The following is a 14,702-nucleotide window of genomic DNA, read 5'->3' as shown; positions in this document are numbered from 1 at the left end:
TTTACTCCACAGAGTGGGAAGTGACGGAAACAGGATGTTTGTGTTACTGTGTTCCATGAAGTGGTACTATTGTCTTTTGTTCTTTTTCTCTTTGCTGTCTGATGCTAGAGAGAGAGGGAGCCATGCTGCAGTTCTGTGTGTGTGTTTATATGTAAATAAAGTAGATTAGCCAAAATGCTGAGTTGCTGAGGTCTGAACCGCAAGATGCGCAAACTCTGCAGATCCCTAAGTGTGCCGGTGTCGGTTGGCATCGGTCGTGTGATGTTCAGGCTGAAGAAAGCTTTCGAAGCTCCTGAAAGACCAGGAGGGAGGGAACATGCCAGTTGGGCATGTCTCTGCCAGGGTCCTACTCAAGTGTAGGCTGAACTCCTGACAACGGTTACGGGCCCAGGGATCGGGGCCACAGACCCAGTGCCAGCAGAGGAAGAACCGGAGGCTGTTTATGTCCCAGTTGGGGTCTCCTGGAACCGGCAGCATGAAGCAAGCCTCTTCGGAGACACGACAGTGAGTAAAAAAGCCTGTGCCTGAAAACTAAAGTAATGTAGGCAGGCTGGAATGTTTTGTGCAGCTGCCAAAGTAGCTCGCGCACGAAGAAGGCTTGATTTATAGCCGTCTGATAAGGACAGTAAAGGTTGTTTCAGCTTGGACTAAGCTGCGAAATGGACCTTTTGGAGGGGTAGAATCCCAAGTCCCTGAGTTACATGCCTGATGCGGCAGGTCTTTGCTGAGAATGTAGCCCTGATTTATGTGCTACGAAGGGAGGAAATACCCCGATGCTTATGAAGCAGATTTGCGCAGCGGCAAGCTTTGCCAAAACAATAGCTGGATGTGAAGCATCAGCTATGGGGGAGTGGGAAATTTCCCCGGTGCTGTGTTGAAGTAGCAGGCATGAACTTTGAGAAGATAGAGTCTTCTGATGCATTCCCTGTGTTGTTTGGGAATGTGGAGGAGCAGTGGTTTTGTTCCCGAAGCTGCAAAAGCGGTTTGATGCTGTGTCTGATGCCAACAGCCAGAGTGTGTGCTCGGCAGGAATTTCATCTGCGACACACTTGGACGTTCCAAGATGGCGACGGACTATCGAAGATGCCGGCTGGATTTTGCTGTCTCAGATGCCCACATGATCTGGGAGGCATTGTTTCCTGAGGCCAAAAGTGTTGGGATTTCAGTTCCCACCAGCTGCGAGCAAGCAGCTACATTGTTGACATCATGTGATGTCCCTGACTGTGAGACAGGAAGTCTCAGCCAGTTCTCTGTGTAACCGGGTGGAGTTACTGGGAGTTGGTCTTCCGCTTCTGGATAGAAGCAGAGTCGAGTCGTAGACTCTTATGCTGTACTGCTCAGGCGAGCAGACATGATTTGTACAGTCTTAATAAAGTAGCAGTCGACTACGGACTGTTCTCTTTCTTCTGTGATGCGGTGCCAGGAGAAAGTGAGTGTGCTTCTCTCACAAGGGAGGAGTCGCTTATTATCAGTCTCTCTGGACTGAGGGAGAATTCCAACCAGAGAGTGACCACTGGAGAATGGCCCCAGAGTGCCTGGGAAGCTGGCAACCCTCCCAGGCGGGAGTTTTTCCTCCAGTCGTGTTTGGAGGTGTTTTGGAGGGAAGTTGCATTGTTTCCTGTTCGGGGGGAGGGCTCTCCAGAATGGAAGGAAGACAAGGGGAACTGACTGTGACGTCATCCCAACCATCACTGCAACCAGTAGGTGGCGCTGCTGTGGTCGAAGCAGTGGAAAGTTTGTACTGTGAGAAATTTGGACGAGATTCCAAAAGCCCGGACAGTTTGCAGCATTTGCAAACTGCTCTGATGGTGTTTCCTGCTTGGCAGGGGGTTGGACTCGATGGCCCTTGTGGTCTCTTCCAACTCTATGATTCTATGATTCAACATGAAGCAAGGCCAGAGATGCAGAGCTTCAGCGCAGAGATGGTGACTAGCTGTTCCAGAGCAGAGGTGCAATAATCTTTTGTGCTAGATTCTGAGGTGGAGGCACACCTTTGTGGAAGATGGAACTGTTCACCACGTGTACACCACAGAAGGATTTGATCCACCAGTCGAGTGGAGATTCCTTGAAGGCGCATAGCACCTGGACCGTGGAAATGAAAAGCTGTAATGTTGTGATGTCTAACGTGTTTTTCATTCCAGGTCGAGAAGTCCAGCTGATGCAGCGTGGCTGTTCTATTTCAGGCTGTTTCACCACCACACTCACCTGATCTGGGAGTTCTGGATCGCAGGCTCTATCTACCGTGCAAAATTGGAGCCTTAGCAATTGTCAGCTGGCAGCGGAAACAAACTAGGACTGCTTCAGGAAAATGCATGTGGTGAAAAGGAGGACTGCTAGGCCCTGGTGGGCCACCCCCTTGCCCACTTGCAATTGGCCGAGTGGAGAGCCAGCCAATCAGGATTAAATAATAATAATACAGTTGTACCTTGGAAGCCAAACGCCTCGGCTCCCAAATGATCAAAACTAGGGAGTGTTCCATTTTTTGAATGATTTTCAGAAGCTGAATGTCTGGCACAACTTCTGATTAGCTGCAGGACGCTCCTGCAGCCAATCGGAAACTGTGCTTTGGTTTTTGAATGGTTCCAGGAGCTGAACGGACTCCCAGAATGCATTCTGTTTGAGAACAAAGGTACGACTGTAATAAAATGGATTTTTTTTGAGGGGGGAAAAGGTTCCAGAACTCTGCTCCTGAGAGTTCCTGCCAAAAATAAGGCCTTGAATGAAACCATTATCAAATTTTCACATACCTCAGTTGGCCCAACACCAGTCATTCCCTGCCCGTCAGGAGTTAATACAGGAGGTACTACCATAGCAGAGTTCCTCATGGATGCCATTTCATTGGCTGCAAAACACAGGAGCGGGGGAAGACATCAAAAACAAAGAAGAATTAAGAACAGCTTGGCTGAATCAAATCCAAGGCCCATCTGGACCAGTCTCCTGTCTCTCACAGTGGCCAACCAGATGCCTCAATGGCAATCACCCAAACAAGACATGATCAATACAACCAACTGGTATAATAATGGAAAGAAGAACTATGGTTTTCCCAGTATTCTCACTGCCCTCACCCATTTCACAACAAAAAGAATGCATTAATATTGTTAGATCAACTCATATTTTCTTCCTGCCATCTGGGTAGTGGACAAATTTCTAAACAAATCTCATCCTATTCTAAAGCATTTGATAAACCTGGCCTTCAGGTGGAATGGTTTCCTCTATCCCTTCATTCACCTGTCTTTTTCAGGTGTGGTTACCCTCACACATAGAGGGGAGAACCTTTTGGCCCCTCCCCCTCTATCATGTCCCCGTGGCCCCTGAAGCACAATCCAGTTGCTATAGTTTCAAGGATTGTCATTTATTCCAAACTGAAACATATTGAGGTGGATTACTTAGAACATTCTATACCATACTGCCAGAAAAGGAAGAGCATCTCCAACTCCTTACCCATTGCAGACATGACATTTGGGCTGACCCCCGCGTAGAGCTGTCTTTGAGCGGCATCTGGCAGAGCCACCTCTGCCTCCAGGGAGTTTGTGGCTGGCACCTGATCAAAGCAACAAAGATGAGTCATTGGAAGCCTACAGATAAACGGCACCACTGTGGTGCCCTTGCTTCCATTTCCCCCCCGTCAAAACTGAAAACGTTTTAATTTATGTGGCTGCCTTGTCTACTCCTTGTCGCTCATCCTCACAAGTAGACCCACTGAAATTAACGGGGAAGGTGACTACTGCAGTCAGTGGGTCTACTTCAAGCATGACTTGAGTCTGGATTCAACCTGAAGTCAGTTAACCTGGACTGTACGTTTTAAATCTGCAAATTATTAACTAGTGCACCAAAGACTAATAAACACCTGATTTTAATTAGTGGGGCTGTTTTACCACCACCAGGCTATTTTGGCTTACTGTTATTACTGCAAAAAGAAATGAACAGGAAATATTAAACACAGTCTTGATTCTTTCCAAAAGAACGGTAGCTTTTGTTTACTAAACATTGACTACGGCAAGACAGGTCTGGGGCATCACCGGTGCACAGATGACAGGATATACTTAGAAAGTTGATGCAAGAAATTATTGTTTTTTTCTTAACGATGATCTGTTTGTAAACAGCTTTGAGGCTGTCCTTTTTCTTTAAAACTGAGCAGCATATAAATTTCATGAACTAAATAATAAATAAGAACAGGTTCTCCCTCCTGCAAGGGAGAAAAGGGAGCATGCCCCCACAAGAGGATCCTCACCATCATCAAGTTCCTGTCAGTATCAATATTAAAATGTAGCACTGTATCCCACTAAGCCCCTTCTTAAGCCTTTCAGCTGCCACCTCCCTCCACCTCCATTATTTTTTTAATTTGGACATTGTTGGCCAACAGCAGTAAGATCTGGATAAGTCTCATAGGCAAGACCTTGTTCTTCTGCCACTTAATTTAGGAGGATAGTATCAGTAGAGCCAACGGACTTCACTGGTTCTACTTTCTTAGTCCTCCAGACAAGTGTTGCCACAGGGAAGGCGAAACCTGTGAGGGTCTCCGATTGTTGCTGGACTACAAACTCCCATCATCCCCAGCCCATTACCGTGCTGGCTGATGGGAGATGAAGTCCAACATCTGGTGGGTTACAGGTTGTCCATTAGGGCTGAGCAATAGGTGGTTTTCAACATTGTGATAGATCAGCTGCTAAATATTGTGAGGTACTGATATATCACGATGTCTGAAACTGCCTAGTCCTACCCTATAGCGCTCCTGCTTGAGGGAGCTAGAGCGGTACAGGGGCTTGAAAAACTGAGGGGTGGGTAGCCACCTGCCCACCCCATAGCTGATCAAGCCTGGGGGGGGCGTTAACCTGTTCTGCTGAGGTGCGGGCAGCTGCGCATGTGCCCCTCAGCATAGTAGTTTAAACAAGCTGCCCCTTGCCTTCGGCTCGCATGAGCCAGAGGCAGGGGGCTTGATCAGCTGTGAAACAGGCTTCCTTAAATCACCTGTCTCTCAGGTGATCAAGGCCATTTTGAGCTGGCAATGCATTGTGATTCCCTAGGGCGAGGTGCGCTGTGCTGGTGGCGGCCGAGGAGTCGCAATGTATTGACAGCTCAAAAAGCCTGAAACGAGTATCACAGTCTGAATGTCATGGGAACCCTCCTGATGCTACACTCCTATCACCCCTGGCCATCGGCCATATTGGCTACTCCCCCTCCCCCAAAAACAGTGGTATCTACTTCCCACTGCCGTTTAAGGTAGGTGCAAGGAGAGTGAGAGAGAGGCAAGCCAAAGACCAGTGATCTGGAGGAAGCCATTTCCCTCCCAGTTGCTTAATACAAATCAAAATCAAACCAAATATTTCTTTATGCAAGCTCTGATTACAGGTTTAAAAATTTGTCTGAAACATATATGCAAGTACTGGAGCACCAAGCCTGCTTCAGCTGGCCTGTCTCCTCACTCCCACACAACCATCTACCACAAACAGCCATATTGGGAGGCTTCCCAATGATGTTGCCTGTAAGTCACCTCGAAAAAATCTGCAAATTGCCAGGCAGGGGGTTAACAAGTGGTAAACGTGTAGTAGCACAGCACAGGCCATGTTCTTCTGGACACTCCCCACCCGCTGGGCACTCAAGGAATATTAAATTCTCATCTCTCACCTGCCTGACCCACGACCTGGCAGAGCGGCGCCCCATCAGGAAATCCTCTGCCAGAGCCACCATCTCAATACAGTCTTCTGGCCCACACTCCTTCACCCAGCTCTGGACTTCAGGTGGCAACATAGCCAGGAGCTGCTCCTGGATTATCATCTCCAGGATCTGATCCTTCGTGTACTTGTCCGGCTTCAACCATTGGCGACAGAGTTCTTTCAGCTGGTTGTAAATTCTTCGCGGCCCTTCCAGCTCCTGGTAGCGGCACTGTCGGAAGTGCTGGCGCTTAGACTCCCTGCGGATGGCGTCTGCTCGAAGGAGGGCGATCTTCACCTTCAGGAAGTCAGTCCTGTCCCTGGGATCCAGCTGGCAAAAGAACTGCTCCACGCCGCCTCTCAGCGCCGGCAGGAGGCGGCCCACCCACTCTTCTCGCGGCCACCGGCAGGCTTCGGCAACTTGCTCAAAGGCGGAGAGGAATGTCCTGGCGTCGTCCCATGGCACCTGCTCTGTGGGCAATGAATTTGCCCTTCCCGCATGAGGCGGCTGCAGTGCATTCAGGAATTCTTGCCACTGAGCTTCCTGTTGCTGGGGCAGCCCAGCTTCAGGCGGCTGAGAAACAGGCCTTTGGGGCCCTTTAAAATACATAACCTGTACAATTTGGGGGACTTTGCCCGAGCCGTCCGAAGCTTTCTCCATATCTGCTCTTTGCTTTTAGGAAATCCAAATCTCACAGCTATGTGCCTGCTGATAGCTTGAGATATTGTCCTCGTCTTGGGTTGCCTGCCCCTCCTGACAAGCGATATTAAAAGGTTGGTCCTGCCAATATTTCAATAGCAACTTCCAGGGTACTCAACAATTGATCTGTTCTTCAAAACCATCATCTAAAGAAGAGGCCAGAGGGGATGGGGGAGTGTTTCTGGAAGTTAAGTAGAATTCCTCCCTGCGTGAAAGAAAAAGGCATTTTAATTTTTATTATATATTTCAGCAGCACATGTTATGGCGTTGTCTGGGTGTTGTTGAAGTACATCTCCCTGCTAAGGAACATGAAAAAAGGATTAATTCCCCCCAAGTTGGCAGAAATAGTTTCCCCCTCCCATAGTACAGCTACAGGCATCTGGTTTTGTTTTATGTAGATGACATTGTGTTTTTATTCACAAGCCGATCAGAATGCTGAATCTGAAAAAGTAAAGATGAAAGCAATGAAAGCTTTTGTCTGAATTAAAAGGCAAGATCCAATCGTTAGAAGCACTGAACGTGGCATATTGTAAATTGTTAAAATTCCTATGGTAACTGATTTTCAGAAAAATGTTGAAAGCAAAGCTTTTCAACAGCCTGAAAGGTACAGATGCACAATTAGTTTACTGTGCATTTTGAGTAATATTTCAAGAACTGATATAAGCAGTGCAGTAGGAATATTTAGAAGATTGCCCTACTGAAAAAGACTGGTGTGCAGTCAAAAAAAATAATCAGATACACGAACAGCACAGTTGACCGCAATTTAAAAGTCTCAGCACAAGGTTCTGATGAGCTGGAAGTTTTCACTGATGCAGATTGGGGGTCTGATCTTAGTGACAAAAAGTCCACATCAGGCATAGTGATCATGTGTAATCAATCATAGATTGGTTTAGCAAGAAGCAGAATCTGGCAGAAATCTGTAGCACTCAAGTGCCATAAGTCTGTCCCCTGCGTGTCATGAGGTAACTTGCCTGTTACCTGACATAGGCATGCAAGTGCAAAATGCTATAAAAGTGTACAATTAGGCATGTATTAGCTTTGCAGAGATGCACAAGAGAACAAAACATATTGACATTAAGTTTAAACGTGTATATGATTCAGCAAAGTGAAATTGAACTGGTGTACTGTGCTACTGAATAAGTGTTTGCAGACATGGACAAAACCACTAAAAATAGAAGTTTGTACAAAGCTTTCACAGAAATTAGGACTGTGCTGGAATAAGGTTAAATTTAACATATAATGGTATTTAGCAAACTTATAGATTGCATCTTGTCTTATATGTGCAATATGGATGACTTCCTGCAATGTGTAGGAGGTGATAATCAGTCAATAATTTTAAACCTTCTGTCTCTGTTTGGCTGAGAAGTTTTATTGCCTTTTAAACAGGCAAAGAACAATTCGTCACACCAGGAAAAAGCTTCCCTTGCACAATTCCTCTTTGTTTGCTCTTGGCTTTCACTGGCAATTGTAGGAAGACAAGAGCAGCCATTTTGTTTTCTCTTATTCACTGGCTCTGCTCTGATGCTTTTTACACATTTCTTTTTTGTCTAGTGGCTGAAACCTTCACAGCTGCTGAATGTTTGCACCCTCAGCGGCTTTGAAAGCAGATTCAATAATTTACTTTATTTATCTAAAACACATTTATAAGCCACTTAGTATTTTTTTTATTAAAAAGAATCCTAAAACACAAGTACAAAAAAACCAGAATCATAAAAACAGAATTCTAGAAACAAGTAAATGCAGGATGAAGAGAGAAATACAGTAATATGCCGGGGAAAGCCTAAGCAAAATGATATGTCTTTGCAAGTACAGGGGACCCTCAGGTTACGTTACTTTCAGGTAACATAATCCTTGGGTTGCGAACGTGGCAAACCTGGAAGTGTATACTTCCGGGTTTCGCTGCGCGTGTGTGCGCAGAAGCGCTCAATTGTGCCGTGCGTGCACACAGAAGGGCACCTCCGGTTACGAAGTTTTCGGGATGCGGCCAGGCCTCCAGAACGGATCCTGTTCATAACCGGAGGTGCTACTGTAATCTGAAGCAACTGATAGCTGCTGTTTCACATACAACAGAGGTAAGGGCATTCTACATTGCCAGGGAAAAGGCAAAGAAATGGGTCACTGATAAAAAAACTCAGTGCTGTGAGATGGGGAGAATCTGAGGGAGGCTTGTTTTGCCACTGCAGGGACTCCATGTTTGTTGATGTATTGCTTTGGAGTTTAGCCGGTTCTTCAAAAATATTCCATCCCAGGCACAAGGTTTCCTTCTGCACTAACAACGAAGGGTGCTATCCCCCTCACCAAGCCACAATACCTTTTGTAGTACACCTCCACTAATTTACCTCTATCCTATTAAAAGCTTTACCCAAAACACTATTCCTGTTGGGCCAGCTGTTGGCCAAGAATGAAAGAGGGTCATGGAGAACCAGAGCTGAGGAAAGTAAGTCAGTTAGGAAAAACAGGCCTCAATGCCACCATTTCCATTTTGAGATGGAAGTTATTGCAACTTCAAGATCTCCAACAACTATTTATTTCCAAGCCTGCTAGCACACCATAGCCTGAAAAGGTTTGAAATCCAAATGCTCCTAGGTAACAAATTTTAAGTGACACATATGAACACAACGGGAAACATTTGGAAATCTGTTTATTCTACATTTCCCTGTCAGTTATCAGCAAAAAACAAAACAAAACACTTGGAAACAGTCCTAGTTCCTGTCTTAAAAACAAGCCCACAACCCCCCTTTTAATTAAAAAATGAAGTGATGTTTGTGAATTGTGTGAGGTAAATCTATTTCACAGTCAAAGCCTGGGAAAGGGAGGTCTGTTCTGTGGAACAGGATTCCTGTCAAGATGAGACACGCACTCACTATCTGTACTTTGAGGAAAAAATATGTCAGGGAAATCCGAAGTGTTTCCTCATGGAACACATCCCTCTTGCTTTAAGGTTCCTAGTTGTTTAGAGCACGAGTGGGCATAAAAGGGGGGAAGTACAGAAAAAAGAAAAAATGTAATGGGGGGAAATGTAGTAGGATTTAAAAAATAAAAAGTAATCAGATGAATCATTCCCAACAATGTAGCTGCAGGCTTCTTGTGACTGTCTTATCAGTATTGCCGGCCAGAACTGGCATGTAGATAAGGAGTTCAAGTTAAAGCATTCAGTATGGGATAGCACAGAGTATGGAGTAGTGTGGAAAACTGAAGACTTTGCAAAGAGTTGCAGGAAAGCAGCTTTGAAAGCAGCTGATATCAGGACTTGTGGACTCTGTCACGGCAAGGACTTTGAAGCAAGGAACCTGCTCTGGGCTCAGAGAGAGAATATGACTTGTAAGATCTATAAATAGTTTGTTGGTCTTGGCCTAATAAAAACAACCCTGCTAAACAGCTGTTTCCTGTGGAGAGTTTAACCACTGAGCTTTTGTGGCACGCACACCCAACATACTGGAATAGCTGGGCATGAAAAGGAGCTACCGTATTTTTCGCACTATTGGACGCGCAGGACCATAGGAGGGGGAGAATAGGGGAAAATTTTTTTTTCTTGTTCTCCCCCTCAAAAACAAGGTGCGTTCAAGAGCAGGCCCTGTCGCTGCCCCCCCCCAAGCTTGTGGGGCTGGCGGTGGGGGGAAGCACTGCTTTCCCCCACCGCCAGCCTCAAAGATCCCTGAAGCCTTTGGAGTGCAGCTGCACTCCAAAGGCTTGAGGCTTCGGGGACATCCTTTGTAGCCTCCGCAGAGCGGCGGGGTGCCTTCACCCCGCCGCCCTGCGGAGGCTTTGCGCAGCCATCCCGAAGCTGGAGCAGCGAGACGGAGGGCTGTGCAGCGCCTTGTCTCGCTGTTTTGGATTCTGGGACAGCCTTTCAAGCCTCCGCAGGGCAGCGGGGTGCCTTCACCCTGCCACCCTGTGGAGGCTTTGCGCAGCCATCCCAAAACTGGAACAGCAAGACGGAGGGCTGTGCAGCACCCCGTCTCGCTGTTTTGGCTTCGGGGACAGCAGGCTGCTATCCGCAAACCTTGGGAGCCCGGTGGGAGTTCCTGCCAGGCTCCGCAGGCTTGCGGATAGCTTCCTGAAGCCTGGAACGCGAGAGGGGTCGGTGCGCACCGACCCCTCTTGCTCTCCAGGCTTCAGCGAAAGCCTGCATTCGCTCCATAGGACGCACACACTTTCCCCCTTCATTTCTGGAGGGGGAAAAGTGCGTCCTATAGAGCGAAAAATACGGTAATTTCCCAATGAGCGAGGAAATCACTGGTGCAAGGTCAAATGAGCCAGTTTCTGTGGTAATGCCACAGAACTCAAGCTACATCTGTGTGATTAATGTGTGTCGCTTGTGCTTTTGGATTCTTGGAATTAGAGCAATGGGGAAACTCTCTATATGTAGCTGTGCCTGAACTAGACTGAAAGCTGGAAATTATTCATTTTACATTGCACAACTTTGTCAAGAGTTGTTTGCTGTATCTGTTACTTTATCAGCCGTAAAAGCACATGGAGTTTACTGACCCTGCTTTCTGTGTGGCTGTTTTTTGCTGCATGCAAGAGCAAGACCATGATCCACACTACTGCACTGTGTGTGTGTGATACCAGATTCCCAACAGGTTATGGGCCCAGAGGTTAGTTGTAGGTCAAAAGAGGATTGGAATGCTCTTCAAAACTGAGTTATTTACAAGGATTGCTATACAGTGGTACCTCAGGTTAAGTACCGGAGGTCCATTCTTAACCTGAAACCGTTTTTAACCTGAAGCACCGCTTTAGCTAATAGGGCCTCCTGCTGCTGCCACGCCGCCGGAGCACAATTTCTGTTCTCATCCTGAAGCAAAGTTCTTAACCCGAGGTACTATTTCTGGGTTAGCGGAGTCTGTAACCTGAAGCGTATGTAATCTAAGGTACCAGTGTAATTAAAAATGGGACTATCTACAGAGTAAGCAAGGAAATTTCAAACCTCCACTGATGTTGACAGCTTAATGTTGGGAACAGCATTCAAAATTAGCTGGGTGCCAGTCATGTTTTGCGACAGACAACTGGCCTTTTGCGAGGCAGTAATGTCCAGGCGTCCTTGTTTGGCACCTAACCTCTCCACCTGGCTGGCGTGGCTGCAAGGCCAAACAAGTCAGTTGGTCTGCAGGGCACCAAAAGATATGCCTCTTTTGGTGCTGCGAAAGCCAGATGATTCCCCTCAGCCAGTCACCCCCATCCCAACTGGACTTCAATGTCTCCGTGGCTGCCTGGGTCCGGTTTTGTTGGGGCCGAGGAAGTGATTCTTGAGCCTACTCTTGAGGCTACTATTCTAAGAGCTTATGTACCAACACTGGATGCTGATAAAGACATTGCAGCTGGGGAGCTTAACAATATCCGAGGTGACCCTTCCTAACTTCCAAAATGCTTTTTGACCTTCTAGGGAAGAGGTCGTCAAACTAAGGCCTGCAAGCCGGATATGGCCCACCGGGCTCATTAATTCAGCTCACAAACCTTGCGGACCCTGCCCCCCGCTCAGTCAGTCCCCGCGCTAAACAGGCACGGCGCAGAGGCCTTGCCACATTGAGACTGACTTCCACTATGAAGCACGACACAGCTTCTGATTGGCTGCAGGAAGCTCTTGCCGCCAGTCAAAAGCTGCGGATGCCTCTGGGCGGGCAGCGCCACTGGGATGGCTTCTGATTGGCTGCAGGAAGCTCCTGCAGCCAATCAGAAGCCACTGACGCCTCTGGGCACCGCTCCTTCCTTCCCGCTGAGGCGGCCGAGCGGGAGGAAGCGGTGGCAGCACGGAGGCTGCCCAGGCCAGTGGCATCTGGGTGCCACACTTTCCTTCCTGTGAAGGCGGCCGAACAGCAAGCGGCAGCGGCGCGGAGGCTGCTTCTGTCACCCAGACCAGTGGCATCTGGGTACCATCCCTTCCTTCCTGCTAAGGTGGCCAAGCAGGAGGAAGCGGCCAAGCAGGAAGGAAGCCGCTGCAGTGTGGAGGCTGCCTCTGCCACCCAGCCCAGCGGCATGGGCTCTGTGCCCCGCCAAGGCAGAGGACGCTAACTCTGCCAAAGACGAGGCAGCGTCAGCGGCGTGAGTGGCATAGGCGGGGAGGCTTTCGGAAGGAAGGATGCTTTCGGGAGGCGGTGGGTCCGGCCCCCCGCAAGGTCTGAGGGACAGTGGACTGGCCCCCTCCTAAAAAGGTTTGCTGACCCCTGTTCTAGGGGGACAGTGGACATAATTTTCACTGCTCGACAGCAGAACCCCAGCATCGCTCGAGCTCTGCGAGCGCAGCTTTCTCCCAACTGAAGTGCAGTGTTTAAGAACCAGGACATTCACAGGGAAACCAAAACGCCTTTTAAAAAACTATTGTACAGTGGTACCTCAGTTTTTGAACAGCTTAGTTCACGAACTACTTGGAACCAAACACTTCAAAGCCGGAAATGAGTGTTCTGGTTATCGAAATTTTTTTGGAATCTGAACGTACTCCATTCGGGGGGTGCACTTCGGTTTTGATTGCCACACTTCAGTTGCCTGCTCGCATGCCACCCGACCTGGGCTTCCCTTACTCAGCGCTGGCTGCGTTGGCCACTGGCAACACTCGGAAGCAGAGAAGGGGGTCGTGGATGCTGCAGCCACGGTGGCAGCAGAGGAACCCAGTGCCAGGGAGCAGCAGTGACATCCCTTGTCTGCTCAGCACGGCCTTCCCTCGCTCAATGCCAGCCGCAGCAGAAAATCCGGAAGCTGAGAAGGGGGCCACCATGGCTGCAGCATCCACAATCCCTTTCTCCGCTGCCATGGCCGGCGCTGAGTGAGGGAAGGCCGTGCCAAGCTGCCACACCCTGGTGCTGGGTCCCTCTGCCGCCGCCAGGACTGCAGCATCCACGACCCCCTTCTCCGCTGACAGATTCCCCTGCCGCGGCCGGAGCTTAGCAGAAAAAGGCTGTGCCAAGCTGCTGCTCCCTGGCACTGGGTCCCTTTGCCGCACCGCGGCTGCAGCATCTACGACCCCCTTCTCCGCTTCTAGGTGTCGTCAGTGGCTGGTGCTGAGCGAGGAGAGGCCTTGCCACTGCAGCAACCACCCCCTCCTCCGGTACCAGGTGTCGCCCACGGCCGCCACTCAGGGCCCCAAAGCAACGCCAAGCGACTCGGCTGCAGAAGTGGATGCCGTGGTATCCCCTCACAGGGCGCAGGACGGCCAGCCCGGAAGAAGGGGCTCTGGGGGGGGATCCAGAAAGGCTGGTCTGGGGGGCGGGGAGAGAAGCCAACTGGCTTCTCAGAGAACTTCTGTCTCCCTTTCCTTCTCCCCCATTTGAACTCCCCCCTTCAAACACCCCGCTCACTTATCCCTCCAACGGCAATGGGGAAATCACTCCCAGTTTTTTATACTGGGTAGCAAATTGATGTCTGGTCTACTGCTTTCATTTTATGGATCAATGGTCTCGTTAGATAGCAAAATTCATGTTAAATTGCTATTTTAGGGGTTGTTTTTAATTGTCTGCAATGGATTAATCCATTTTGCATTACTTTATATGGGAAAGTGCACCTTGGTTTTGGAACGCTTTGGTTTTGGAACAGACTTCCGGAACAGGTTAAGTTTGAGAACCAGGGTACCACTGTACTACAGCGGAACCTCGGTTCCCGAACAGCTCCATTGTTGTAAATTTCGGTTCCCAAACACCAAAAACCCAGAAGTAAATGCTTCCATTTTCAAATGTTTTTTGAACCTGAACATGCGACATGGCTTTCACTGAGTGCAAGAAGCTCTTGCAACAAATGGGAAGCCGCGCCTCAGTTTTCAAACTTTTCGGAAGCCGAACGGGCTTCTGGAATGGATTTTGTTTAAGAACCGAGGTACCACTGTACCAACCATACTGTATGCTTGTGAAACATGGACTAGTTATAAACACCATCTCCAACTCATGAAAAGATTCCATCAATGGTGTCGCCGAAAAATTTTACACATCACTTTGGAAGACAGGCGAACTAATGCCAGTGTACAGTCATACCTCGGGTTGAAGTAGCTTCAGGTTAAGCATTTTCAGGTTTCACTCCCCGGCGACCTGGAAATAACGGAGCGCGTTACTTCCAGGTTTTGGCGCTCGCGCATGTGCTCAAAATGACATCACGCACATGCGGAAGCGGTGAATCGCAACCCGCGCACACGGGTTGCGTTCACTTCAGGATGCGAACGAGGCTCCGGAACGGATCCCGTTCGCATCCAGAGGTACCACTGTACTGGAATAATCACCAGTGTTGAAGCAATGATTCTTCCACATCAGCTTTGTTCAAAGCAGCAGAAATATGAGATGATTGGACCCTTTCTGAACTCAAAGCATGGGTACCCCCAACAAAAATTTAAAATTCGGTTAAATATTTGGAGTTTATTATGTACAGTGGTGCCT

At 48.5% G+C, this 14,702-nt stretch overlaps 3 protein-coding genes across 5 annotated transcripts in view; all 3 read right to left on the bottom strand.

Annotated features, from left to right (window-relative positions):
• LOC310756497 (tigger transposable element-derived protein 1-like) overlaps window positions 1–14,702 on the bottom strand; it is a 796,241-nt gene that overhangs the window by 447,667 nt on the left and 333,872 nt on the right. The window lies entirely within an intron of this gene.
• LOC310757094 (uncharacterized protein) overlaps window positions 1–14,702 on the bottom strand; it is a 508,648-nt gene that overhangs the window by 164,248 nt on the left and 329,698 nt on the right. The window lies entirely within an intron of this gene.
• LOC310756422 (uncharacterized protein) overlaps window positions 1–14,702 on the bottom strand; it is a 44,573-nt gene that overhangs the window by 20,147 nt on the left and 9,724 nt on the right. For all 3 annotated transcript variants that reach the window (XM_083600426.1, XM_083600428.1, XM_083600427.1), the window contains exons 2-4: window positions 5,626–6,556; window positions 3,442–3,541; window positions 2,748–2,842 (exon numbers count right to left, since the gene is read on the bottom strand). In XM_083600426.1, the coding sequence (XP_083456552.1) occupies window positions 2,748–2,842; window positions 3,442–3,541; window positions 5,626–6,312 (882 nt within the window). In that variant the 5' untranslated portion in view covers window positions 6,313–6,556. The remainder of the gene's footprint in view (window positions 1–2,747; window positions 2,843–3,441; window positions 3,542–5,625; window positions 6,557–14,702) is intronic.

This window comes from Podarcis filfolensis, assembly GCF_964270895.1.
Source record: "Podarcis filfolensis genome assembly, chromosome: 2".
NCBI lineage: Eukaryota > Metazoa > Chordata > Lepidosauria > Squamata > Lacertidae > Podarcis > Podarcis filfolensis.
Note: the sequence above shows the minus strand (reverse complement) of the source record. Positions and strands in the feature narration are given on the sequence as shown.